The following is a 20,942-nucleotide window of genomic DNA, read 5'->3' as shown; positions in this document are numbered from 1 at the left end:
GAGAGAGAGTGATGGCGCTGTATTTGTGTTTTCACAACATTTAGTATTACTGTAAACTGCATGGCAAGCTTTTGTTAACCAAATATGCTGCAGATAGTGTGGGGTTGTTGCAGTAGCTGTTAAACAATAAAAAATGGCCAATTATTAAGCATTTAAATGTGTAATATTGATGAGTTTTGTGATGGTCAGTTTGGTAGTAATTACACATTGAAGAAAAAAGTCTCAATAAATGTATGCTCTGGGTTACATCGTTGATGTGTATTTTTTAAACCTCCACATTCTGCAGAGGGCTAAGTGGTGGATTCTGGCTGAAGACATGTCTGGTCCTGTGGCCAGGGCTGAACTGAGGAGGGAACTGAAATGAGATCTTCCAGCCTGTCTAAATTCATTTAAAAGTAGAGTAAAAGGCAACCAAGGAAAATTCAGCAAAGAATGCAAGGGTTTGAAGAACGGATAAGAAAATAAAGACCTGAGGCCAATTAATTAGTTGTCTGTTTACACATTAAAGACTAAACTAAACAGGACTGCGCTGGATTGCATTGTCCCTATGAAGGATGGGATTCCAAAATGCGCAATTAAGACGTAACAAAAGGTTACGTGCGCAACAAATTAAGTTGCATGCAACACACTCAAATAAAAAAATGCGCATGTTTAAAGTTAAATTCAAGTGTCAGTTTGTAAAACTGACTGTTCAAGATTAAATAGAGAGTTAGCGTGCAGTTGGATCACAGGCGCGCACTGATGCGTCAAAGGCGCAAATTTAACGGCACCGTCCGGTCGATGCGCTCTGAGCCACCGAACCCGCGCGAGACCTATCCATCTATCCACCCCACATGATCCGAGACCAATGAAAAGCCTGAGAAAAACGACAAACGTTTCTCTTTTAAATCTCGACCATGTCCACGTCCTCAAAAGAATGGATCTAATTAAAAGGCTGTACTCGTCATCATTGTCTGCGCATTGCCAAAGTCTGAGAGAAGGCAGGGATGAGGGCTGTGCTAGGATGAGAGTCATATTGAGTTTCTCTCTCTCATTGGTTTGGGGGCTCACTTTGGACACGCAGTCAAGGGAACCTCCTGCCATATAAATAGGGCTGGTCGCTCTTTATTATTCTAGCATCACGGCAGCAGGTTCCTGCTAAGTTTGGAGTTTATATCACAACTGTATGCCTGCTTGAAGTAGTTAAACCAGGGCACTGCAGCACAAGGAGTCTGCATGTCGGTATAGACATGCTCAGCTTTGTGGATACCCGGATTCTGTTGCTGCTTGCAGTGACTTCGTATCTAGCATCATGTCAATGTAAGTTTGCTTTTTTGTCTAACCATGGATTTAAAGGTTTTTCTTTCTCCTACTGGATTTTGATGCGCTTGTTTGGTTGAACCTTGCTGGGAAGTTACTTCAAGGAAAGCTAAACCTACATATGAAGAATTGGGTGGTTTCCTTTGGCCTTTCACTGTAAAATCCGACGGACTTTTAAAGGATTCCTCGTGGTCTGTGGATATTTTCATCTGTTGCGATTGAGAAACGGAACACATTGCATAGCCTAGTTATTAAAAAGTTGCCAGAAGCGGAGATGAAACTCTTTAAAATGTAGTTTTACGCAAATAACGCCGCAGAATAAGTTAGTAAATTTATTGTTAAAGTGTAGGGCAGGGCGCAATACCTCATCTTTTCCCCAGTCTCCAGCACAATGCTTTTTTAATTATGGGGTTTGTAAAATCTGCCCCCTGCTGGATGAAGTCTGTAAGGTCATATTTAACCAGCATCCTTCCAAATTTGTAACATGGTTTAAATTTACTTTCTTTACATTGGAAGTGAAGGAATACTGTCACTAAAAATTATACAAAATACTAATTCACGTATATGCACAATAACTGATTAAAATAAGTCGATTATTATAAAACATTTAAAAGAACAGTCATCAAAGATAAGAACGTGTTTTGAAATGTATTTGATTATTTAAAAAGCAGTTAGTAGCATAGTTTGATCAGTTTATAGCATATTTTCAGAAAACAAGTAAATTGGCAAAATGTGCCATTAGGTCATCACCCATGACTCACACACGCCACCTGGTGGAGAATAGACGACATGACGTCTAATTTTAAGGATTAAAGATCACTAAATTTTTGCATGCAAACCGGAAGACCTGGACCCTTAAAACAATATCGGATCACTTCTATTGCTGTGACCTATTTATTTAAATAAATAAACAAACAAAAATAAAAGTAAAGTAAAGTACAGTTCTTACTGGAATATTTTTGAATAAATATGGACTATAATTGGCCAAATAAAAAAACTATTTTATGCTTTAAAAACAGTAAAAAAAAATGTAAAGCATAAAATAGTTTTTTAACAGATAGCAGTATTTCTAAAGGAGTGAAATACTATATTTTACCCAATAAAATAATGAACTAATATAATAGAACACGTAAATATTAATTCATGTTATTTTTATTTAGGTTAAAATATAGGCTTTAAGATAATAGTTTAGTACAATTTATTTCAATACATTTCATGTCTACCTCCATACTTAAGGAAACCATTCAAAAAGCTAATATAACCTCATGTTTAATGCTAGACATTCTCATTTTTTCATAAATTCATAATTTTTTATTAAAAAAAAGGTTTACTGTTTCTATACAATTTTTAAGTTTGTAGATATATTACACATTACATTGGGTGATTTTACAGGAAATCACATAGAGGTAAATATACACATTTTAATTCAGGCCTTAAATCAAGTCATCCCACTTTGGCAACAGTCCTATATAAAAGCATATACAACAGTGCATCTCTGATTTGGCACATTGGTTTTCCATGTGAGCATATTGGATTTACAGTAAACATTTAGGCCTGTTTTCTTCTGTCAACTCTGAAAACTTCATCTTTTACCAGTTAATTGTAATCATGATTAATTTAGCAAAGGCAAATTAAGTGTACATAATATAATACATATATATATATAAATATACAATTGTTTGTATCTCTGTTGTTACATTTTGTGGAGAGCGGAATTCTAATCGATTACTTCTCTCTCTCTCTCACTCTCTCTGTTTTCCTGTATTCTTCCTCCACCCCACATCTTCAACACACAGCGGTCAGTACACATGCACGAAATCATTTTTAACAATTGTAATAGTTAAGACATTTACCTTGTTTGTGACCAAATCTCCTAACAGATGATATTCAGTGTAAAGATCCTTCCTGCACATTTGGTCAATCTCAAATGTACCAGAGCATTTCGGATTATTGGAATTTCTCGTTTTTTTCCTGCTTTCCTGCGACGGAAAAAAGGAAAGCGCTATTGGCTCAAGCGAATGTCAGTGAAACTAGAGACCACCTTATCCTGCCTACCAGTCCGTTTGGGCACAATGAACCTTTTTAGATGGCCCTGTGGAGAGGTGGACTCAAAATAACGAAAACATGCCGCAGACATTCCTTGAACCTGGCAGATTGTGTTCAGTTGCTCCTCCAGGATGAATATGAAAATTCACAGCATAGGTTGTATGCTGTAAAACTGAAATACATTTGGAAAATGGCAAAAAAAAAACATTTGAGATTGAGTCAAATTCACCTGAATGCCACCTGTATTGACCACTAACAACAGTAGGTGCTAAAAGGAGTGTGATGGAAGGGTTCAAAGTTTGGTCAGTGGGACAAACTCACTCTTTTTGGGTCAATGTGAAGTGCAGTAGGCCTGTACACTTCTTAAAGCACCTCTGTTGAATAAAGGTCTTCAAAGCACTAGTCAAGTTTGCATGAATATCAATATGTGGTCAATGACAAATATACAGTATATTTGAAAGTGCATGATTGTAATAGCTTTTGACAACTTTTTTTTTTTAAATATGAGAAAAACATTTGACATGCAATGCTACACATCACATAGCGTAGGAAAGATGGAAGAAAAATCCCAATCTCCATTTCATTGTAGAAAGCATTACTTCTTATGTTAACTGTGATGACTGTAGTGTGGCATATTTACTGTATTACTATTCTATTTGTAATACTCTTTGTGTGACATCAGATTACCTTGAATGTGTATTTATTAATTGTATTTGCAGATGCATATAAAAAGCAAGTGGCCTTCATATAATAAGAAGATAAGGAGAGAAAATATTGTGCTCTAGAATATAATATGTTTTGTTGTCTGGTTATACTTTTTCATAAACAGGGCCCCAGGGGACCAAAAGGACCCAGAGGTGACAGGGTAAGTGAATAATAACATTTTTTATATTTTATGATTCTATTGATTCTATTCATTTTAAATGCCTTAGAGACTGTTACTGCAATTTGCGCCAAACACCAACTTTGACAACATAAGTACCGGCCACAGCCTTTAATGAAATATAAATATAAAACCTATCCTGAATATTGTTTTATCGTCAGGTTCAACTTTGTTAATGTAGCTACAAAAACACAATAGATTTCCCTCACATTTTTAATGCATAGGTAAATTAAACCTTTCTATGTGTTTATTAAAACAATTATAACGTGCTTAATTTTGTTTGTTTGTTCTCTTTAAGGGTCCTAAAGGACCAAATGGAAAAGATGGCAGACCTGGATTTCCTGGGCCACCCGGTCCTCCCGGCTCCCCTGGTCTTGGTGGAGTGCGTTTCCATTTCATAAAAAAAAACTTTTTTATCTCTATAAATGTTCTTAACCCTTTAATACACAGTGGTTGTGTGCAGACATTGTAGTTATATTCTAAGGCTTGTGATATCCTTTACCCCATGACCCAGTCATAATTCACATTTGACCTTTAACCTTTGACCTGAACTTTGTCTCAAAATGGCTTCCGAAGGAGTGTGTTTATGCTGCCATTAATACAGGGCAGAAAAACATTTGAATGCAGTAAAAACAGAAAATGTTTAATTTTTTAAAAAAGTAAATTCATTCGTTTGGAATCATTTAAATCAAACATTTACCTTTGCAGAACTTTGCTGCTCAGTATGATGGCGCTAAAGGACCCGAGCCTGGACCTGGACCTATGGTGAGTTTATTTGATCAAATATCAGGTAATGTTGCATACATTAATATTAGGTTTGTACTTATAATGTTAAATGTGAATATATTCTTTATTTGACAAAATAATGAATTATAATATTTTGTAAGTGAAAAGTTATATTTTTGATTCTAAATAAAGCTGTTTGTTTACAGTAAATAAAACCATTGATGATGATATAGATGGAGATGTCCTCAGATTGTTACTTTCACCTTTACAGGGTTTGATGGGACCTAGAGGCCCCGCTGGACCTCCTGGTACCCCTGTGAGTATTTTGTGTTGTTTATACATTTAATAGATTTTCAGTAGGTCCAACCATCAAGCATGTCACCATCCATCAAACCAGCACATAGCCTGTTTTTACCTCAGAAGTAGTTTTTTATGTCTCTAGATTTATATATATAAAATGTTTTTTTTCTCTCTTTTCAATCATGTATAGGGACCTCAAGGATTCCAAGGACACGCTGGTGAGCCCGGAGAGCCAGGACAGGGTGTAAGTATTCTTGGATTGCACTCCAGTGACATTGAAACCATTCGTTAATGACCTTTGAACTGTAATACTGAATTCTTTTTGATTTTCATGACAGGGACCCGTTGGTGCTCGTGGCCCTCCTGGCCCTCCTGGCAAAAATGGTGAAGATGTAAGTATATTGTTGTTTACTTTAATCTGCCTATACATGTACTATGTCTATTTATACACGTTGGATCTTCACATCCTATTTTATCATTTTCTCAAGGGTAACAATGGCCGACCTGGAAAACCTGGTGATAGAGGAACCCCTGGACCTCAGGTAAGGCCTTTAAACCAAGCACCTTAAAATGATTTCCCATACTGTCTAAACCATGTAGTATAAAGTACAGACTTGTTCATACGTGTGGATCTTCATTCTGATATGTTCAACAGGGTGCCCGTGGTTTCCCCGGAACTCCTGGCCTTCCTGGAATGAAGGGACACAGAGTAAGTGTTTGGTGTGCGGAATATCATAGATCATAATATCACTTCCTCCAGAAGATGGAGATAGAAATTAGGCTTCAGATGTGGGTTCCCAAATTCCCGTAAAAAGAAATATGTTTAGCATGCAGTCCGTAATATATAAAGTAACAAAAGTTGTCTTTTTTTCTTTTCTGACAGGGTTACAATGGTCTTGATGGACGTAAAGGAGAGCCTGGTGCAGCTGGTTCTAAGGTAATAAATCCAACTTATCTGATATAAGGATGTTTTAAAGGATTGACACTTTTACCATACAAACAACTGGCATTTTGAAAATAGTTAACAATGATTATGTTTAGTGGAGATACAGTGGCTTACAAACTCACCCAAATACATTCAATTCACATTCATTTGTATGACACTTTTCACAATGCACATTGTATCAAAGCAGCTTCACAGAAAACGCATGCTTTTACGTACCAGACAGAATCAGAATATATTTTGTAAGATGTTATTCTTTGAAGGGGCATTTGTCAGATACTATAAATTATAGTATTTGTATTTATCAAAAGGATTGTTTTTATAAGCACTGATAACGTAACCTTAATATGACTAAAATAAAGATTGCATTATAAGTAATCACGTTGATAATATTCCTTTTACCATAGAAACCCTAACTGTACCAAATATGTTGCACAGTTATATAGATTTATATAAAATGTACAGGGTTGCTGTTGCTAAACTAAGAGAGCATTGCATATGTACACGTTGTACTAAGGGAGCACACATACCGATGAAAAAATATCTCGAATGCCAAAGGCATAAATGTAAATGTTAAAGGTTTGCATTTCTCTTCAATAGGGAGAAAATGGCGCTACTGGAGCAAATGGAACCCCTGGACAGAGAGTAAGTTAAACATATTAAAACGTATTTGAATTATTTATGCTGTAATATTGAAACTATATCCCAGGTGTATACTTCAGTATCAGTACAGCTGGATTTACATAGATAATAAATCTATGATTTAGTTTATTTATGATGTTCATCAGTAATAATGTGATTGTTTTCTTGTTGCACAGGGTGGTCGTGGTCTTTCTGGTGAGAGAGGTCGTGCTGGCCAAGCTGGTCCAGCTGGTGCCCGCGGTGCTGATGGCAACACTGGTCCTTCTGGCCCTGCTGTGAGTGGACTGACTGCCCTTTGACCCCTCTGTCTCCAAAAATGTGGCTTAGGGCATGATCCCAATGTAACCTTGTTGAAGTAAGCTGTTTTCTTCACCCTCCAGGGTCCCTTGGGATCAGCTGGTCCTCCTGGTTTTCCTGGTGCCCCTGGACCTAAGGTAAGAGTAACAGCTGCCAAAAAAAGATTGTATTATATGTTTGTGTGGCCATTTTGATAAGACACCAATGGAAATACTAGGAGAAACTAATGCTGCCTATTTAAATTATTGAAATCTTTCCTTAAGTTTGGCTTAGAGAAAGTTGCCTTCTCTAATTGACCTTGTCTATAATATTTGACAGGGAGAGGTTGGACCTGCTGGTGCCTCTGGCCCATCTGGACCTCAGGGACAAAGAGGAGAGCCTGGTCAAAATGGTGCTGTTGGCCCAGTCGGACCCCTTGTGAGTTCAGTTTTGCTAGATTTTAGATAATTTGATTAGATTATCATCAGACAAACTAATAACGTGTCTCTCTTTGAATCTTTATAGGGTAATCCTGGTGCTAATGGTATCAATGGTGCTAAGGGAGCAGCTGTAAGTCTACGACTTTTCATACTACTCTATTTGAGCTAAATATCTTCTCACAAGATTGATTTGCCAATATTAGGAAAACTGCACATACACTACCATAACCAATTATATAAACAGTGCGGTTTACATCAGTGACGTCTGTTTTATTTTTATTTATTATGTACTGTTTACATAATGTTTTTAAGATAGATTTAAAACAGTGAATAAGCATAAAAGCTGTTTTATCTTACGGGACATTATACTTGATTAACTCAACCTTTGCGTGTTTTTTTGATTTCTTCAATTCATCATCATACTTTTAAATATCTTTTACAGGGTGCACCAGGAATTGCTGGCGCCCCTGGTTTCCAAGGCCCTAGAGGAGGACCTGGGCCCCAGGGACCTTCTGGAGCCTCTGGCCCTAGAGGTCTTGCTGTAAGTACCATCTGATTAGTTCTGACCAGACTGACGTACCACAATGTTCATGCTTCTTATAACCACCACCAGACACCAAAACATTGGTTGTACTGTTCAATGTTCGTAAATGAGAAAATAGGCCGAAAAACAAGAATAAGTATACATGCCAAATTTCAAATGCAAAATTCAGATGCGCTACTGTTACACCCCGTTCAGACCGCCAGTGCTACCCAGCGACAAAGCGACATGATTCCATTCATTACAATGAAGAGCTGCCGACTTCCGGCGACACGAGCGACAGTGACCGTTGGCGACAGGAAGTGGGCATGTCTAGCGACGTGACAAAGTTGAGAATTGCTCAACTTTATGCAAATGATGATTGACTTTCGGAAGCGACTACCAATAGGAATACAGCAGCGGAGCTCACGTCATCCGTCTCTCGTCAGTTACAGCAGTTACAACCAAAGCTAGGAACGCCATCTAACGACCTCGTAGCAAGAGACTAGCGACACACAGCGACACTGTCGCTGGCGGTCTGAATGCACAGTTAAATTCCCTATCCTCAGAATGGATATTGATGCATTACTAGTGCTACGGGTACTCTACTCACCTTTTACAGCAACATCTCTCATGGAAACTGCCACTTTTAGTAAAGAAACAAAAAATAGTCTCTATTGTATCCAAGCCCTTTGGTGTTGTAGGATACAGCGATGCTTGATTTTGAACGTCATTGTTTGTATTTTGTTTTCATACAGTTTGCATAGTTTCTATGATGTCATGAAGTCTTTCAAGGAAGAACATAGTGCAGTCATTTAGTAATCACTTCAGTTCTAAGTATGCAACTATACAACATGGACACAAAATTTTAAATCTTTAATCAAACATTTAAATAAAAAGCAAAAATGTCAGTTCTCCAAAGTCTGAACTCACTTTGTTTTGACCAGGACTGTAGTTATGTCAGCAATTCACAATAACATTTAGTTGTTATTAGCATGTGTTGAGAATTTCTGTCTTTTGTAGTATTCACAAATGAATGAAGTTCCGATGTGTGCAATTCATGTGTTTTGGAATATTAAAATGTTCTTACCTTCGATCTGTTTGATACTCAGGGTGACCCCGGCCCTGTTGGAGTGAAGGGAGATTCTGGTGTTAAGGGTGAGCCTGTGAGTATGCATTCTGTCAGTTATCCTCACATGTTTTGTAAAGCGATCTGTCTTTGCCGTGATTGTGCACTCCTGGTCACTTTCTGCACTGGCCATTTGTTGTACAGGGTATGGTGGGTCCTTCTGGTGCTCCTGGTCCTGCTGGTGAAGAGGGCAAGAGAGGCACAACTGGTGAGCAGGGATCTACTGGACCTGCTGGTTTGCGTGGACCAAGAGTAAGTTTGGTCTTGTTTTTAGAGATGTAGTCATGTTTGTGGGAATGCCATATTGAATGGACTTCACCTTTCAGTTTAATATAAGCGTCTATGGGAGGATAGAAAATGGTCGTAAAATTTGCCTTAATTGTGTTTTTGATACCAAACACCTAACTCGTACTATAAAAGGGAGAAATATAAAACACTAATTTAGACTAAAAAATAAAAATACAGAAAAATATACCAGTGGATTACCATACGTAAGAATTATGTAAATAATTTAATAAGACTATTGTCATTGTTCATTTGTAAATGAAAATGAAAACCGATCAGCTCAGATATATTACTATGGTCATATTATTTATTTATTTTTATTCATCTATCTATGTTCATGTTTCTCATAGGGAGCTGCTGGTACCCGTGGTCTTCCTGGCCTGGCTGGAAGATCAGGACCAATGGTAGGTGATATGAAATGACGTGTTCAGTACAAAACAAATCTAACTATTGAGGAATGTAAGAGTAAATCAGTTCGAAACCGTTTCTTTGGACAAACACACAGAAGGCTGAGCAGTACATTATTCCTAGATAATATTACAGAAGCTGAATATATGGCCTGATCTTTATTGAACACGCTATGCCCACACTAATCTATGAGTTTTTTTCCAAAAGGGCATGCCTGGAGCCCGTGGTGCCACTGGTACCGCCGGAGCTCGTGGACCTCCTGGAGATGCTGGTCGTGCTGGTGAGCCTGGTCTTACTGGAGCTAGAGTGAGTATTTCAACTTTCTCTTAAAACGCAGCCACGTCATTTTCTTTCGAATCTATTTGACATGAAGAATTTTTGAGACATAGGCATGTAACCATGATCTTACACTTTTTGCAGGGTCTCCCTGGAAGCCCTGGCAGTTCTGGACCCCCTGGAAAGGAAGGACCTGTTGTAAGTTTAATTCAATTTGCATCATTTACTTCATTTGTGTAAATACATTGAGTGAAAAATTGACTGAAACATTGCTGATAATGATCATGTCAAAAGCATCATGTATATAAGCCATTACGCTTTTTACTGTAAATACTAATTCTTCATATCCCATATTCTAGGGTACCTCTGGTCAAGATGGCCGCACTGGCCCCCCTGGCCCAACTGGGCCAAGAGGTCAGCCTGGTAACATTGGATTCCCTGGTCCTAAGGGACCCGGTGTAAGTATTAGGCCTAACTGTTGCTAGTAATCATTGGTTTGAAATTTAAAAAATAGACATTAGCAACAAATATACAAACCACACCATGCAGCTTCGATAAATGGTGGAAAGTTAATGTTTCTGCATTGTCTCTTGGTTTGATTGCAGGGTGAGTCTGGGAAACCAGGTGAGAAAGGACCTTCTGGGCCTGCTGGACTGAGAGTAAGTATTTTAGAGAGAGACATGAGCATTCATCGATATTTATTCTTAAGTGGTGATGAATTGATTGAGCTACTCTGATTCGATTTTTTGTTCCTTAGGGTCTCCCTGGATCTGATGGTAACAACGGCCCTAGTGGTCCAGTTGGACTTTTGGTGAGTAAACCATCTGAAATAAATGATTTTTTTGATTTTTCTATTTTCTACATAAAATCATGATACATAATGTAAATAACATTCTGTGAAAACATAATCTTGATTTCGTTAATATTGACTGAAAAAGGCCACGTCAAAGATGGGAATCATAGTGAGAAGATGGTTGAAATCAAACGTTGATGCATGTTGTCTCATATTGAGATTGAGACTTTAGCCTGGATTTCACAGACAGGGTCACACACGTGATACGAATGACTGTTCACTAATGGTAACACGTTGTTTTTTTCATGTTTAGGGTGCCACAGGTGAGAAAGGAGAACAGGGACCCTCTGGTGCTCCTGGTTTCCAGGTCAGTATCTTGACAGGCTTACTTTTAAATGTTTTCTTACTCTTAACGCCTTCTCTGAATGTTTAAAGCCTAAATATAAAGCAATATTTAATATTTTTTACTAAAATGTTGAACTTGCCTTAGTCAAAGGATAGACTAAATAAATATAGTCTAATATAGAGCTGGCAGAATGATGTGAGATTGCATTTTGCATTTAAGTTTCTCAACTACTTGTGTCTCTTGTTCAACCTCACAGGGTATTCCTGGCCCCGCTGGACTTGTTGGTGAGGCTGGCAAGAACGGAGAAAGAGTGAGTTTTTCTCACAGCCACCAACTTGATCTAAATATCAAATTTATTAAAACTAATGATGATGAAGTGCCCACAACCTAGAAACCTGAAATAAAATATACATAAATGTTTTTTTTTAATGTTTTCCTGGATCAGATGCTATTTTCCGTAATTCCACTATTTTTGCTACGTAAAATAAATGGCCTTATGATGTAGCCATTAAATATCATGCAAATGTTTAACAGGGTATCCCTGGAGATCAAGGTGCATCAGGACCTGCTGGTGTGAAGGTAACTTACCTCTCTTGTGCTGTATTTGTTTACACATAACCATAATGTAGGTTCAGGAAATTAATCAGCATCATTGACTGATCTCCCTTTCTTGCGTCTCTGTGTAGGGAGAGCGTGGTAACCCCGGACTCACTGGAGGTGCTGGTTCTCAGGGACAAATCGGTAACCGTGGCCCAGCTGGTGCTCCTGGCCCTGATGGAAACAAGGTGAGTGTACCGATAGGAACAACACTTAACACTGTTAAGTGAGTAAATGTAAATGTGTAAGTATGACTGACATAATCCTTTGATCTTTCTATTCAGGGAGAGCCTGGTGCTGTTGGAACTGCTGGTTCCCCTGGACACCAGGGAGCAGCTGGTATGCCTGGTGAGCGTGGTGCTGGCGGCACTCCTGGACCTAAGGGTGAGAAGGTAAGTTTTTAAATCAGTTCAGTGCACAAAATCTGCTTTATGAGTATTTTGTGACTAAAAAAGCGTTTGTGTGAAACACAGGGTGAAGGTGGATATAGAGGACTGGAGGGCAATATGGGAAGAGATGGTTCCCGTGTAAGTACTGCCATGGACCTTTAATGTACCTGCCTCATTGTGCACTTAATATGTATTATGTAGTTATGACGTATGGCACTTCTTCCTTAATTTACAGGGTGCTCCTGGGCCCAGTGGACCCCCTGGACCCGCTGGTGCTAATGGTGACAAGGTAAAGGACATTGTCTCAGTTGTGTCAGATTACTGCTGCTAAGAATAGTTGTTTTCACCACAATGATACAAGTATGTTTAAAATGGTGCATATTTGTTTTTATTTATGGATCCTGCGTTATTTTATTTCTTAACCGTGATTTGTTGAAAATGAGCGATGACAGAGAAGGCTGAAACAATTGATGTTGAGATTTGGTCAGTGGCATCCTATTGACATAACTGAACAGAAATATTTGTTTCTTTTCAGGGGCAAATAAGCGATTTGTCTCTTTGTTTGAAGAGAAAAACCCTTGTGGCTTCTGTCACAAATAGTCCAGACAGAGAAATGTGTACTGCCTCACTGCTGCCCTCTTCTGAATAATATTTAAAAATGTTATTTAAAATAAATTACAAGGAGAATTTTACAAAAAAACACATTTGAGTTTAATATGTTATATTAAATGTAGAAATAAATAGAGTACATTTTTATATAAAATGTATGTTGATGTAGAATGTAAATATTAAGTTAATATCATATTAGGTTAATATCGTAATTCACTCTTTCTGATTTCTCAAATCAGATATGATGCCAATAGCAAAAATTACATTCAGTTTAACATTTTTATTTGTAAATGGTTTGCATAACCACGTTATGCTTTATCACTATAATCATCATAAACATAATCATATACACTTATTCCAACATTACTAAATAGTTGTCAAAAGAGTGTACAGTTTTTTTAGTACCATCTTTGGGTTCCTAACAAACGTTGGACCTCTGTGTTCTCTTCCAGGGTGAGAGTGGCTCCTTCGGTCCTCCTGGACCTCCTGGTGCTCGTGGTACTCCTGTGAGTCATGGTCTCATATCACACATTCTTACCATGATAATTCAAATAATACACACTTAACCTTTGCTATACTTTGCTTGAGAATCAGTTATTCATGTTTATTTATGTTTTTGTATAGGGAGAGCGTGGTGAGTCTGGCCCTGCTGGACCTTCCGGTTTTGCTGGACCCCCTGTAAGTCCACCTGAACCCCGACTGATACTGTAGAACATTTGATAATGTTTCAAATATTCATTTTCAGTTTTTTACATTAGTCTTTATTAAACCTCTAAATGCACAAGCACTGATGCTGACAGGGATGCGATGTATCTTGTAGGGTGCTGATGGCCAGACCGGACAAAGAGGTGAGAAAGGCCCTGCTGGTGGAAAAGGTGACATTGGACCTTCCGGCCTTTCTGGTCCTGCTGGCAATTCTGGACCTCCCGTAAGTAGACAAAACATCAACAGAAGCTAACGTTTAAAATAATAAAATGAGTTATTCTTGAATTTAAAGCACCATTACATTTAACATCTATTCACTGTTTAAAAAGCTATTTTTATCACTTTTTAAAATTTTGGTTTAAATACAAACCGCTAATTCAAAAGATAATACTTAAACTTAGGTATAAACTCTTGTATATTTTTAAATATAGTATTTTAAAATACATATACATATTTTACCAGTTGTTTTATATTTAAGGTGTATTTATCTTGTCTTGCTTGAATGCTTATTTAGGGCCCTACTGGCCTTGCTGGCTCACCTGGTGGCCGTGGTGACACCGGTCCCTCTGTAAGGATCCTTTTATAGATTATTTGCTGGTGTTTTCATTTGTTTTTAATTTTGTGCAGACTTCTACATAACACATTTCTGCCTCTGTTGTAGGGTCTGACTGGTTTCCCTGGTCCTGCTGGCAGAGTTGGACCACCTGGCCCTGCTGTAAGTGTTATACTTTTAAATGAACTAATTCAGATGTAAAAGCAGTTATTCTGATTTATTTAAGGATATGTTAGCTTCATGGTGTAATCTAGCATTCTTTGCACATTTTAGGGTATTGTTGGACCTTCTGGTCTCACTGGTCCTTCTGGAAAAGATGGCCCCCGTGGACCTCGTGGTGAAGTTGGCCCTGCTGGTCCCCCTGGAGAGAACGGAATGGTTGGACCTCCTGGCCTTTTTGGTGAGAAGGGACCCTCTGGAGAGACCGGTACAGCTGTAAGTACGCAATTATAATTTTAAAAGATTTCCAAATAAATATGTTTTCTTATAATAAACCTTTTTGCCTAAAATTAGGGAGCACCTGGAACTGCTGGGCCTCAGGGTCAGCTGGGATCTCTAGGATTCAATGGACTTCCTGGTGCCAGAGGTGACCGTGGTCTTCCTGGTGGCCCCGGTGGTGTTGTAAGTCCTAAACCTGAACAACCAACTTGTTAGTTAAACCAAATCAGTCAGTCCAACTTGTTACAGCAAAAAATCTCATGTTTTGTGTTACCAAGGGTGAGCCTGGTAGACTTGGCCCTGCTGGTGCCCCTGGTGCACGTGGTCCCGCTGGCAACATCGGCATGCCCGGTATGACTGGACCTCAGGGTGAAGCTGGACGTGAGGTAAGTAAAAGTGCTGCCTTATAATGAAAAACGTTTGGTGGGTACGTTTTAATGCAATATTTTGATATGCCTCGGTGCTGTTTTGTAGGGAAGCCCTGGTAACGATGGACCTCCTGGCCGTCCTGGTGCTGCTGGCCTGAAGGTATACAGCTGATCTTTGACATTTACTGTGTATTCTTCATATTTTTCCAGGAACGGCGTTGTCTAAAGTGTTTAGTCTTTAATTAATCGCAACATACATTTTCTCTTTTCCAAGAACATTTTGAATTATAAGAAAATGTAATTGACTATTTCATCTGCCAGGGTGACCGTGGTGAGCCTGGTTCCCCCGGACCCGCTGGACTTTCTGGTAACCCTGGACCCCTTGGACCATCAGGCTCTGTTGGCAGACCCGGAAACCGTGGTGAATCTGTATGTCGCTGAACTAAGCTGCAGCATCTTTAATGTTATCGCTGCATTTTCTGACCAATTTCAGTCATTTACATTGACATTTGACCTCACATATGCTGAATTAGCATAAAGATCAGAGGCATTTCCATACATGTTAGCCATTCTGTTCTCCTTTACACCCCCCTTAGGGACCCTCTGGTTCTTCTGGACCCGTTGGACCTGCTGGAGCAAGAGGTGCACCTGTAAGTATGCTACACTGTCACGAAAGGTCCTGGTGAGTGGCATCTCTTAATGCATCTTCCATTCAAATGTTCCTTCTAACTTTTTTGTTCAACAGGGACCTGCTGGCCCTCGTGGTGAGAAGGGTGTTGCAGGAGAAAAAGGAGAAAGGGGCATGAAGGGACTTCGTGGGCATCCTGGTCTGCAGGGAATGCCCGGACCCAATGTAAGGGGGGGACAATGTTTTTTTGCATATGCATACTGTTGATATGCATTGAAAAGCTCTGTCCTTTTTCTGTTGTGTGAAATATTTGGACTGTGTTAGACCTCATGCATAAATGTGAAAAAATGTACCTATCTTACAGGGTCCTTCCGGTGACTCTGGCCCTGTTGGTATTTCTGGACCTGCTGGTCCAAGAGTGAGTAGCTTTCACATTTTTTGTATTTATATGTTTATATAGCTTGATCATAAATCTATGAAGATGTGTAATGGCTTTCTGTACTTTGTCTAAAGGGCCCAGCTGGTCCCAACGGCCCCCCTGGTAAGGATGGTTCAAGTGGCATGCCTGGTCCTATTGGACCCCCTGGACACCGTGGTCCTTCCGGACATGTTGGACCTGTTGTAAGTAAATATATGCACACCCTAACTTATGAACAAAATGTAGAAAAACACAAATTCTTTAAATATAGCAATATATTCAGTCTGTGGTGTGCTTAAACACAGGGTCCTCCTGGAACTCCTGGTCTTCCCGGACCCGCTGGCCCAGCTGGTGGTGGATATGACACCTCTGGTGGCTATGATGAGTACAGAGCTGACCAGGCCTCTCTCAGGGCCAAGGACTATGAGGTGGATGCCACCATCAAGTCTTTGAACACTCAGATTGACAATCTGCTCTCTCCTGAGGGATCCAAGAAGAACCCTGCCCGTACCTGCCGTGACATCAGACTCACCCACCCAGATTGGAGCAGCGGTAAGTGACCGAAGCTCTCAGAGGCCTTAAGTGCTTTCTTCTCACATCATTCCTGTAATCTTACTTGATTGTATCCTACTTATCTGTAGGCTTCTACTGGATCGACCCCAACCAGGGCTGCACCATGGATGCCATCAAGGCCTACTGCGACTTCACCACTGGCCACACCTGCATCTACCCCCACCCCGAGAGCATCCCACGCAAGAATTGGTACAGAAGCTCCCAGGAGAAGAAACACGTTTGGTTTGGCGAGACCATCAATGGTGGTACTGAGGTAAGTGACAATGTTCCACAGCAGCTGGACAACCCACAGGATAATTTATTGTACCGACTGTTCAAGATGTATTATTATAGTTCTCTTTCTAAAAGTTGTCTTCTGACCTTTTTTAGTTTGGCTACAATGACGAGACCCTAAGCCCACAGTCCATGGCTACTCAGCTGGCTTTCATGCGTCTTCTGGCCAACCAGGCAGTCCAGAACATCACCTACCACTGCAAGAACAGCATTGCCTACATGGATGCTGAGAATGGAAACCTGAAGAAGGCTGTGTTGCTGCAGGGCTCCAACGATGTCGAGCTCAGGGCGGAGGGCAACAGCCGATTTACTTTCAACGTCCTGGAGGATGGATGCAGTGTAAGTTCTCTTTTTAAACTATGAATACATTAGGCGTGCAAAGAGGATATGGTATAAATGCTCAAAATTGTGTCACTAAGTTAAGAACTGTTTCACAGTCAAAGAGGATAGTCATTAATATGCATGTGTAGCGTTGTAGGGTGTCTTATTTGCCATTTTCAGTAAGATGGATGATGGGTGGGCTTCTAAAAGTCTGGGTGGTGGCAACAATTCACATCACCCCATGGCTTAATTTGGGAAAAGGCTAATAAACAGTCAGCACCATTGCCAAGAGAAAATCCGTAATCTTTCTCAGAGGATCCAAGTCATGACAACCACTACATCAAAAGAAATAACAATGTACCAACAAATACAGTATATGTGGCCTATGTAAAGTCCAGAAAAGGTCTTGCTCACAAAAACGTAATGCAAATATTTAATAACTATACTATGTTGGGCCAGATTAAAATACTTCCTTTATCTTGCCATGTGTGGAGAAAGTCTGGGTTTTGAATGGGAGATATTGTTGTAAGACAAATTATAGTGGTAAGCACACTTAGTAAGCATACTGCTAGTTGGATTTCAGGCAAACAGAGATACTGGCACAGAGAAGAACATAACATTACTGGCGTGATGAAACAAAAACAATTGGCATAATGCTTGGTTGCATTACTTTATCAAAGGAGAACCACAAGGGTCGCATGTGGGGCAGGGCCACAATTTACCTCACATAATGTTTAGACAGTAGCATATGTGTGATGTTTGACATAAAAGCCCTTAACTTAACCTGTTTTGTCTTTTTGTTGCGTCCCTGCAGAGACAAACTGGCCAGTGGAGCAAGACAGTCATTGAATACAGAACAAATAAACCATCTCGTCTTCCCATCCTCGACATTGCACCTTTGGACATTGGTGGCGCAGATCAAGAATTTGGTTTGGACATTGGCCCAGTCTGTTTCAAATAAATAGACTCATGATAAATTAAACGAGAGAAAGAAAGAAAAAATCTCTGCCCTTCTTTCTGTGTTTTTTTATACTGAATGCTGATTTTTCTGCAAATCCACTTGCTTAAGCTGGGCTCTATCGGAGAGGACCAATGGACTAAACGCAGCATTGCGCAATGCAAATTAATACAGCAGCCCAAAGAGACTCGGGAAAACACCATGTTATGGGACATGTCATCTTTTTGTAAAAATAAAAGAAGTGTAATAAAAACAATGAAAGTATACATCACTTTGTGGTCTTTGTATATCTTCCAACGAGGAAGTTTAAAACCACAATCTCCGTAAGGTTTAAACTACCTCATGTGTAAACGAAAATAATAACCAACATCGTAAATGTCACTAGTTGGTACCAAGGCTTCAAGTTCTGTCCTGTTGTAAAGGTGCTCCGATACTTGCCGCAGTGATATTATATGGTGCTAAACATGAAGCTGTGGAGACAACCACTTTACTGTATTACTTTGTATTGTCTCTGAGGAAAATTGCACAGGTCCCCCTGATAACCCCATTTTTAAGCAGGTGGAGTTTTCCTAAACCTGATGTTTGTCTGGTTTTCACCTTTTGTTTTATTTGTTTTCTCTGAGTTTTGTTTTGGTTTTTGATTGGTTTTGTTCAGACATTACATTCTTTTACGTCCCCAGTGTTAATACTAACAGCAAAGTTCATCCATTTTAAAGGGTTGCAGAGGCCTCTTTCAAAACAAACCACAAAGTTTATTGTACCTATTTTGTATATGTGAGATGTTTAAATAAATTGTGAAAAGTTCTGAAAATAAAGCATGTCCAATGTTCCAAAACACATTATTTCATGAGTTAAGTGCTTTAATGTTGGGAGCAAGATAGCTTATTGGACATTTTTTGTTTTCATTGGAAGATGATGCTTAATTCCAAAAAAAAGGGAGACAGTTTGTTAATTGGGATTTATTCTAGAAATGGTTGTTTGTCTTGCGAAAAAGAGCTTACTTGCCTGTTTTCAGTTATGACATGCTTTTCAGATGCTAAAATCATTCTCTCTTTTGAATCCAATAAAAGCAGTCACTGCAACTTGATATGTTTGTATTTATAGAGGTCAAATTCACTAGACTCATGATCGATTGGACGTTTTTTATGGTGTGTGCGCTACTTTCAGACAGTCCCTTATGTCCCATTGTCACAGAATATGCAAACTACTGTATTAAACTAAACTGTAGATGCAAGGTTTTTGGGTTCACAGAACACTCAAAAGGCTAATCACATTGCTAAATTTCAAAGATTTAAAATATAGCACCTCTGAGATGTTGTTTATTTGGACAAAATTACAATTTGCTCTAACAAACTGATTGAACTGAGAAAGTAAAAGCTCCTGCTTATCCTTTTGGAAACACCGGGGGTCAGCTACCGGAGTAAAGTAATTTTTGTTTTCGATATTCCCGACACATTCAGCGATTAAACGCCAATAACTCCAAAACGACTTGCCCTTCGAATATCTAAATAATATTACACCTAAAAGGACAAAGCTGATGATGTTTCACAACCTTCTTTTATATTGTTTTCGCTCGATATGATAAAAACTGCCCCGCAAAAGCCGTCGCAATGTGCAATAAGCCAGGAGAGCTCGCGCTTTGCAGCGCTGCAAGTAAGGGACCGTGGGGAAAGTGCAAGTTTTCTTCGTTTTATTATATAGCCCAGTGGTAATTTTTGTAAAAGCTTTTTGTTATAGGGCATAAAGACTTGGAGACCAGTGTCGTTCTGTAATGGGGGACAATGTACAATTTCACAACCTCTCTTTTGAACCTAGTGGCCAATTAGTGAACAAAATGTTCAGAAATAACTTTCTTTTTGTAATAGCTTTTGCCATTAGACAGGAGGAGACATGAAACCAGTTCAATTCAATAGAGGGTGAGAGTGGGCATCTTTCACAACCTATATTTTAACCCCTACTCGTGGAAAAGGGAATTGCACGTACAAAAATAACTTACTTTTTACAATAGCTTTGTCCAGCAGGTAGACAGAGCTATATAACCAGGGTCATTCAATAGAGGGGGACAGTGGGCATTTTCCACAACCTCTCTTTTTACTCCTACTGGTGGAAAAGGGAAGTGCAGGTTCAAGATAAAACTTCTTTCTGTAATAGCTTTGTCCAGCAGGTAGACAGAAATATAAAACCAGAGTCATTCAATAGAAAGGGACAGTGGGCATCTTTCACAACCTCTCTTTTTACTCCAACTGGTGGAAAAGGGAATTGCATGTCCAAAATTAAACTTCTTTCTGTAATAGCTTTGTCCAGCAGGTAGACAGAACTATAAAACCAGGGTCATTCAATAGAGGAGGAGAGTGGGCATCTTTCACAACCTCTCTTTTAACCCCTATTGGTGGAAAAGGGAATTGCACATCCAAAATTAAACTTCTTTTTGTAATAGCTTTGACCAGCAGGTAGACAGAACTATACAACCAGGGTCATTCAATAGAGGAGGAGAGTGGGCATCTTTCACAACCTCTCTTTTTACCCCTATTGGTGGAAAAGGGAATTGCACATCCAAAATTAAACTTCTTTTTGTAATAGCTTTGACCAGCAGGTAGACAGACCTATACAACCAGGGTCATTCGATAGAGGGGGAAAGTGGGCATCTTTCACAACTTTTCATTTTACCCCTACTGGTGTATAAGGGAAAAGTCCAAAAATAACTTTCTTTTTGTAATAGCTTTGTCCAGCAGGTAGTATGGAGGAATTTCATGATACTGTATGTCTTTATGTTTTTGATCATTATTCACTATGTATTGCT

At 39.2% G+C, this 20,942-nt stretch overlaps 1 protein-coding gene across 1 annotated transcript; it reads left to right on the top strand.

Moving 5' to 3' along the window:
• Nucleotides 1–1,098: 1,098 nt before the first annotated feature.
• col1a2 (collagen, type I, alpha 2) lies at nt 1,099–19,229 on the top strand. The gene is made up of 50 exons (XM_057354884.1): nt 1,099–1,299; nt 1,968–1,969; nt 4,175–4,210; nt 4,527–4,610; nt 4,937–4,993; nt 5,226–5,270; nt 5,445–5,498; nt 5,593–5,646; nt 5,743–5,796; nt 5,910–5,963; nt 6,138–6,191; nt 6,798–6,842; nt 7,016–7,114; nt 7,220–7,273; nt 7,455–7,553; nt 7,641–7,685; nt 7,998–8,096; nt 9,188–9,241; nt 9,349–9,456; nt 9,840–9,893; nt 10,105–10,203; nt 10,318–10,371; nt 10,533–10,631; nt 10,779–10,832; nt 10,931–10,984; nt 11,280–11,333; nt 11,569–11,622; nt 11,847–11,891; nt 11,999–12,097; nt 12,194–12,301; nt 12,383–12,436; nt 12,534–12,587; nt 13,360–13,413; nt 13,532–13,585; nt 13,728–13,835; nt 14,127–14,180; nt 14,274–14,327; nt 14,439–14,600; nt 14,679–14,786; nt 14,882–14,989; nt 15,078–15,131; nt 15,293–15,400; nt 15,568–15,621; nt 15,717–15,824; nt 15,964–16,017; nt 16,113–16,220; nt 16,323–16,569; nt 16,659–16,843; nt 16,960–17,202; nt 17,999–19,229. Exons 1-50 carry the CDS (start codon nt 1,230–1,232, stop codon nt 18,143–18,145), a joined length of 4,059 nt encoding a protein of 1,352 aa, XP_057210867.1. The 5' UTR covers nt 1,099–1,229; the 3' UTR covers nt 18,146–19,229.
• Nucleotides 19,230–20,942: the final 1,713 nt, after the last annotated feature.

This window comes from Triplophysa rosa, linkage group LG16, assembly GCF_024868665.1.
Source record: "Triplophysa rosa linkage group LG16, Trosa_1v2, whole genome shotgun sequence".
Classification (NCBI taxonomy): Eukaryota; Metazoa; Chordata; class Actinopteri; order Cypriniformes; family Nemacheilidae; genus Triplophysa; species Triplophysa rosa.
This window is presented reverse-complemented; position numbering and strand designations above follow the sequence as displayed.

Bases quoted from the DNA above. Each gene is read 5' to 3' on its own strand.
- col1a2 (XM_057354884.1), top strand. From the start codon at position 1,230: ATGCTCAGCTTTGTGGATACCCGGATTCTGTTGCTGCTTGCAGTGACT. The intron at 10,833-10,930 runs GTAAGTATTTTA...TTTGTTCCTTAG, and splicing joins CTGGGCCTGCTGGACTGAGA to GGTCTCCCTGGATCTGATGG. The intron at 15,132-15,292 runs GTATACAGCTGA...TTCATCTGCCAG, and splicing joins CTGGTGCTGCTGGCCTGAAG to GGTGACCGTGGTGAGCCTGG.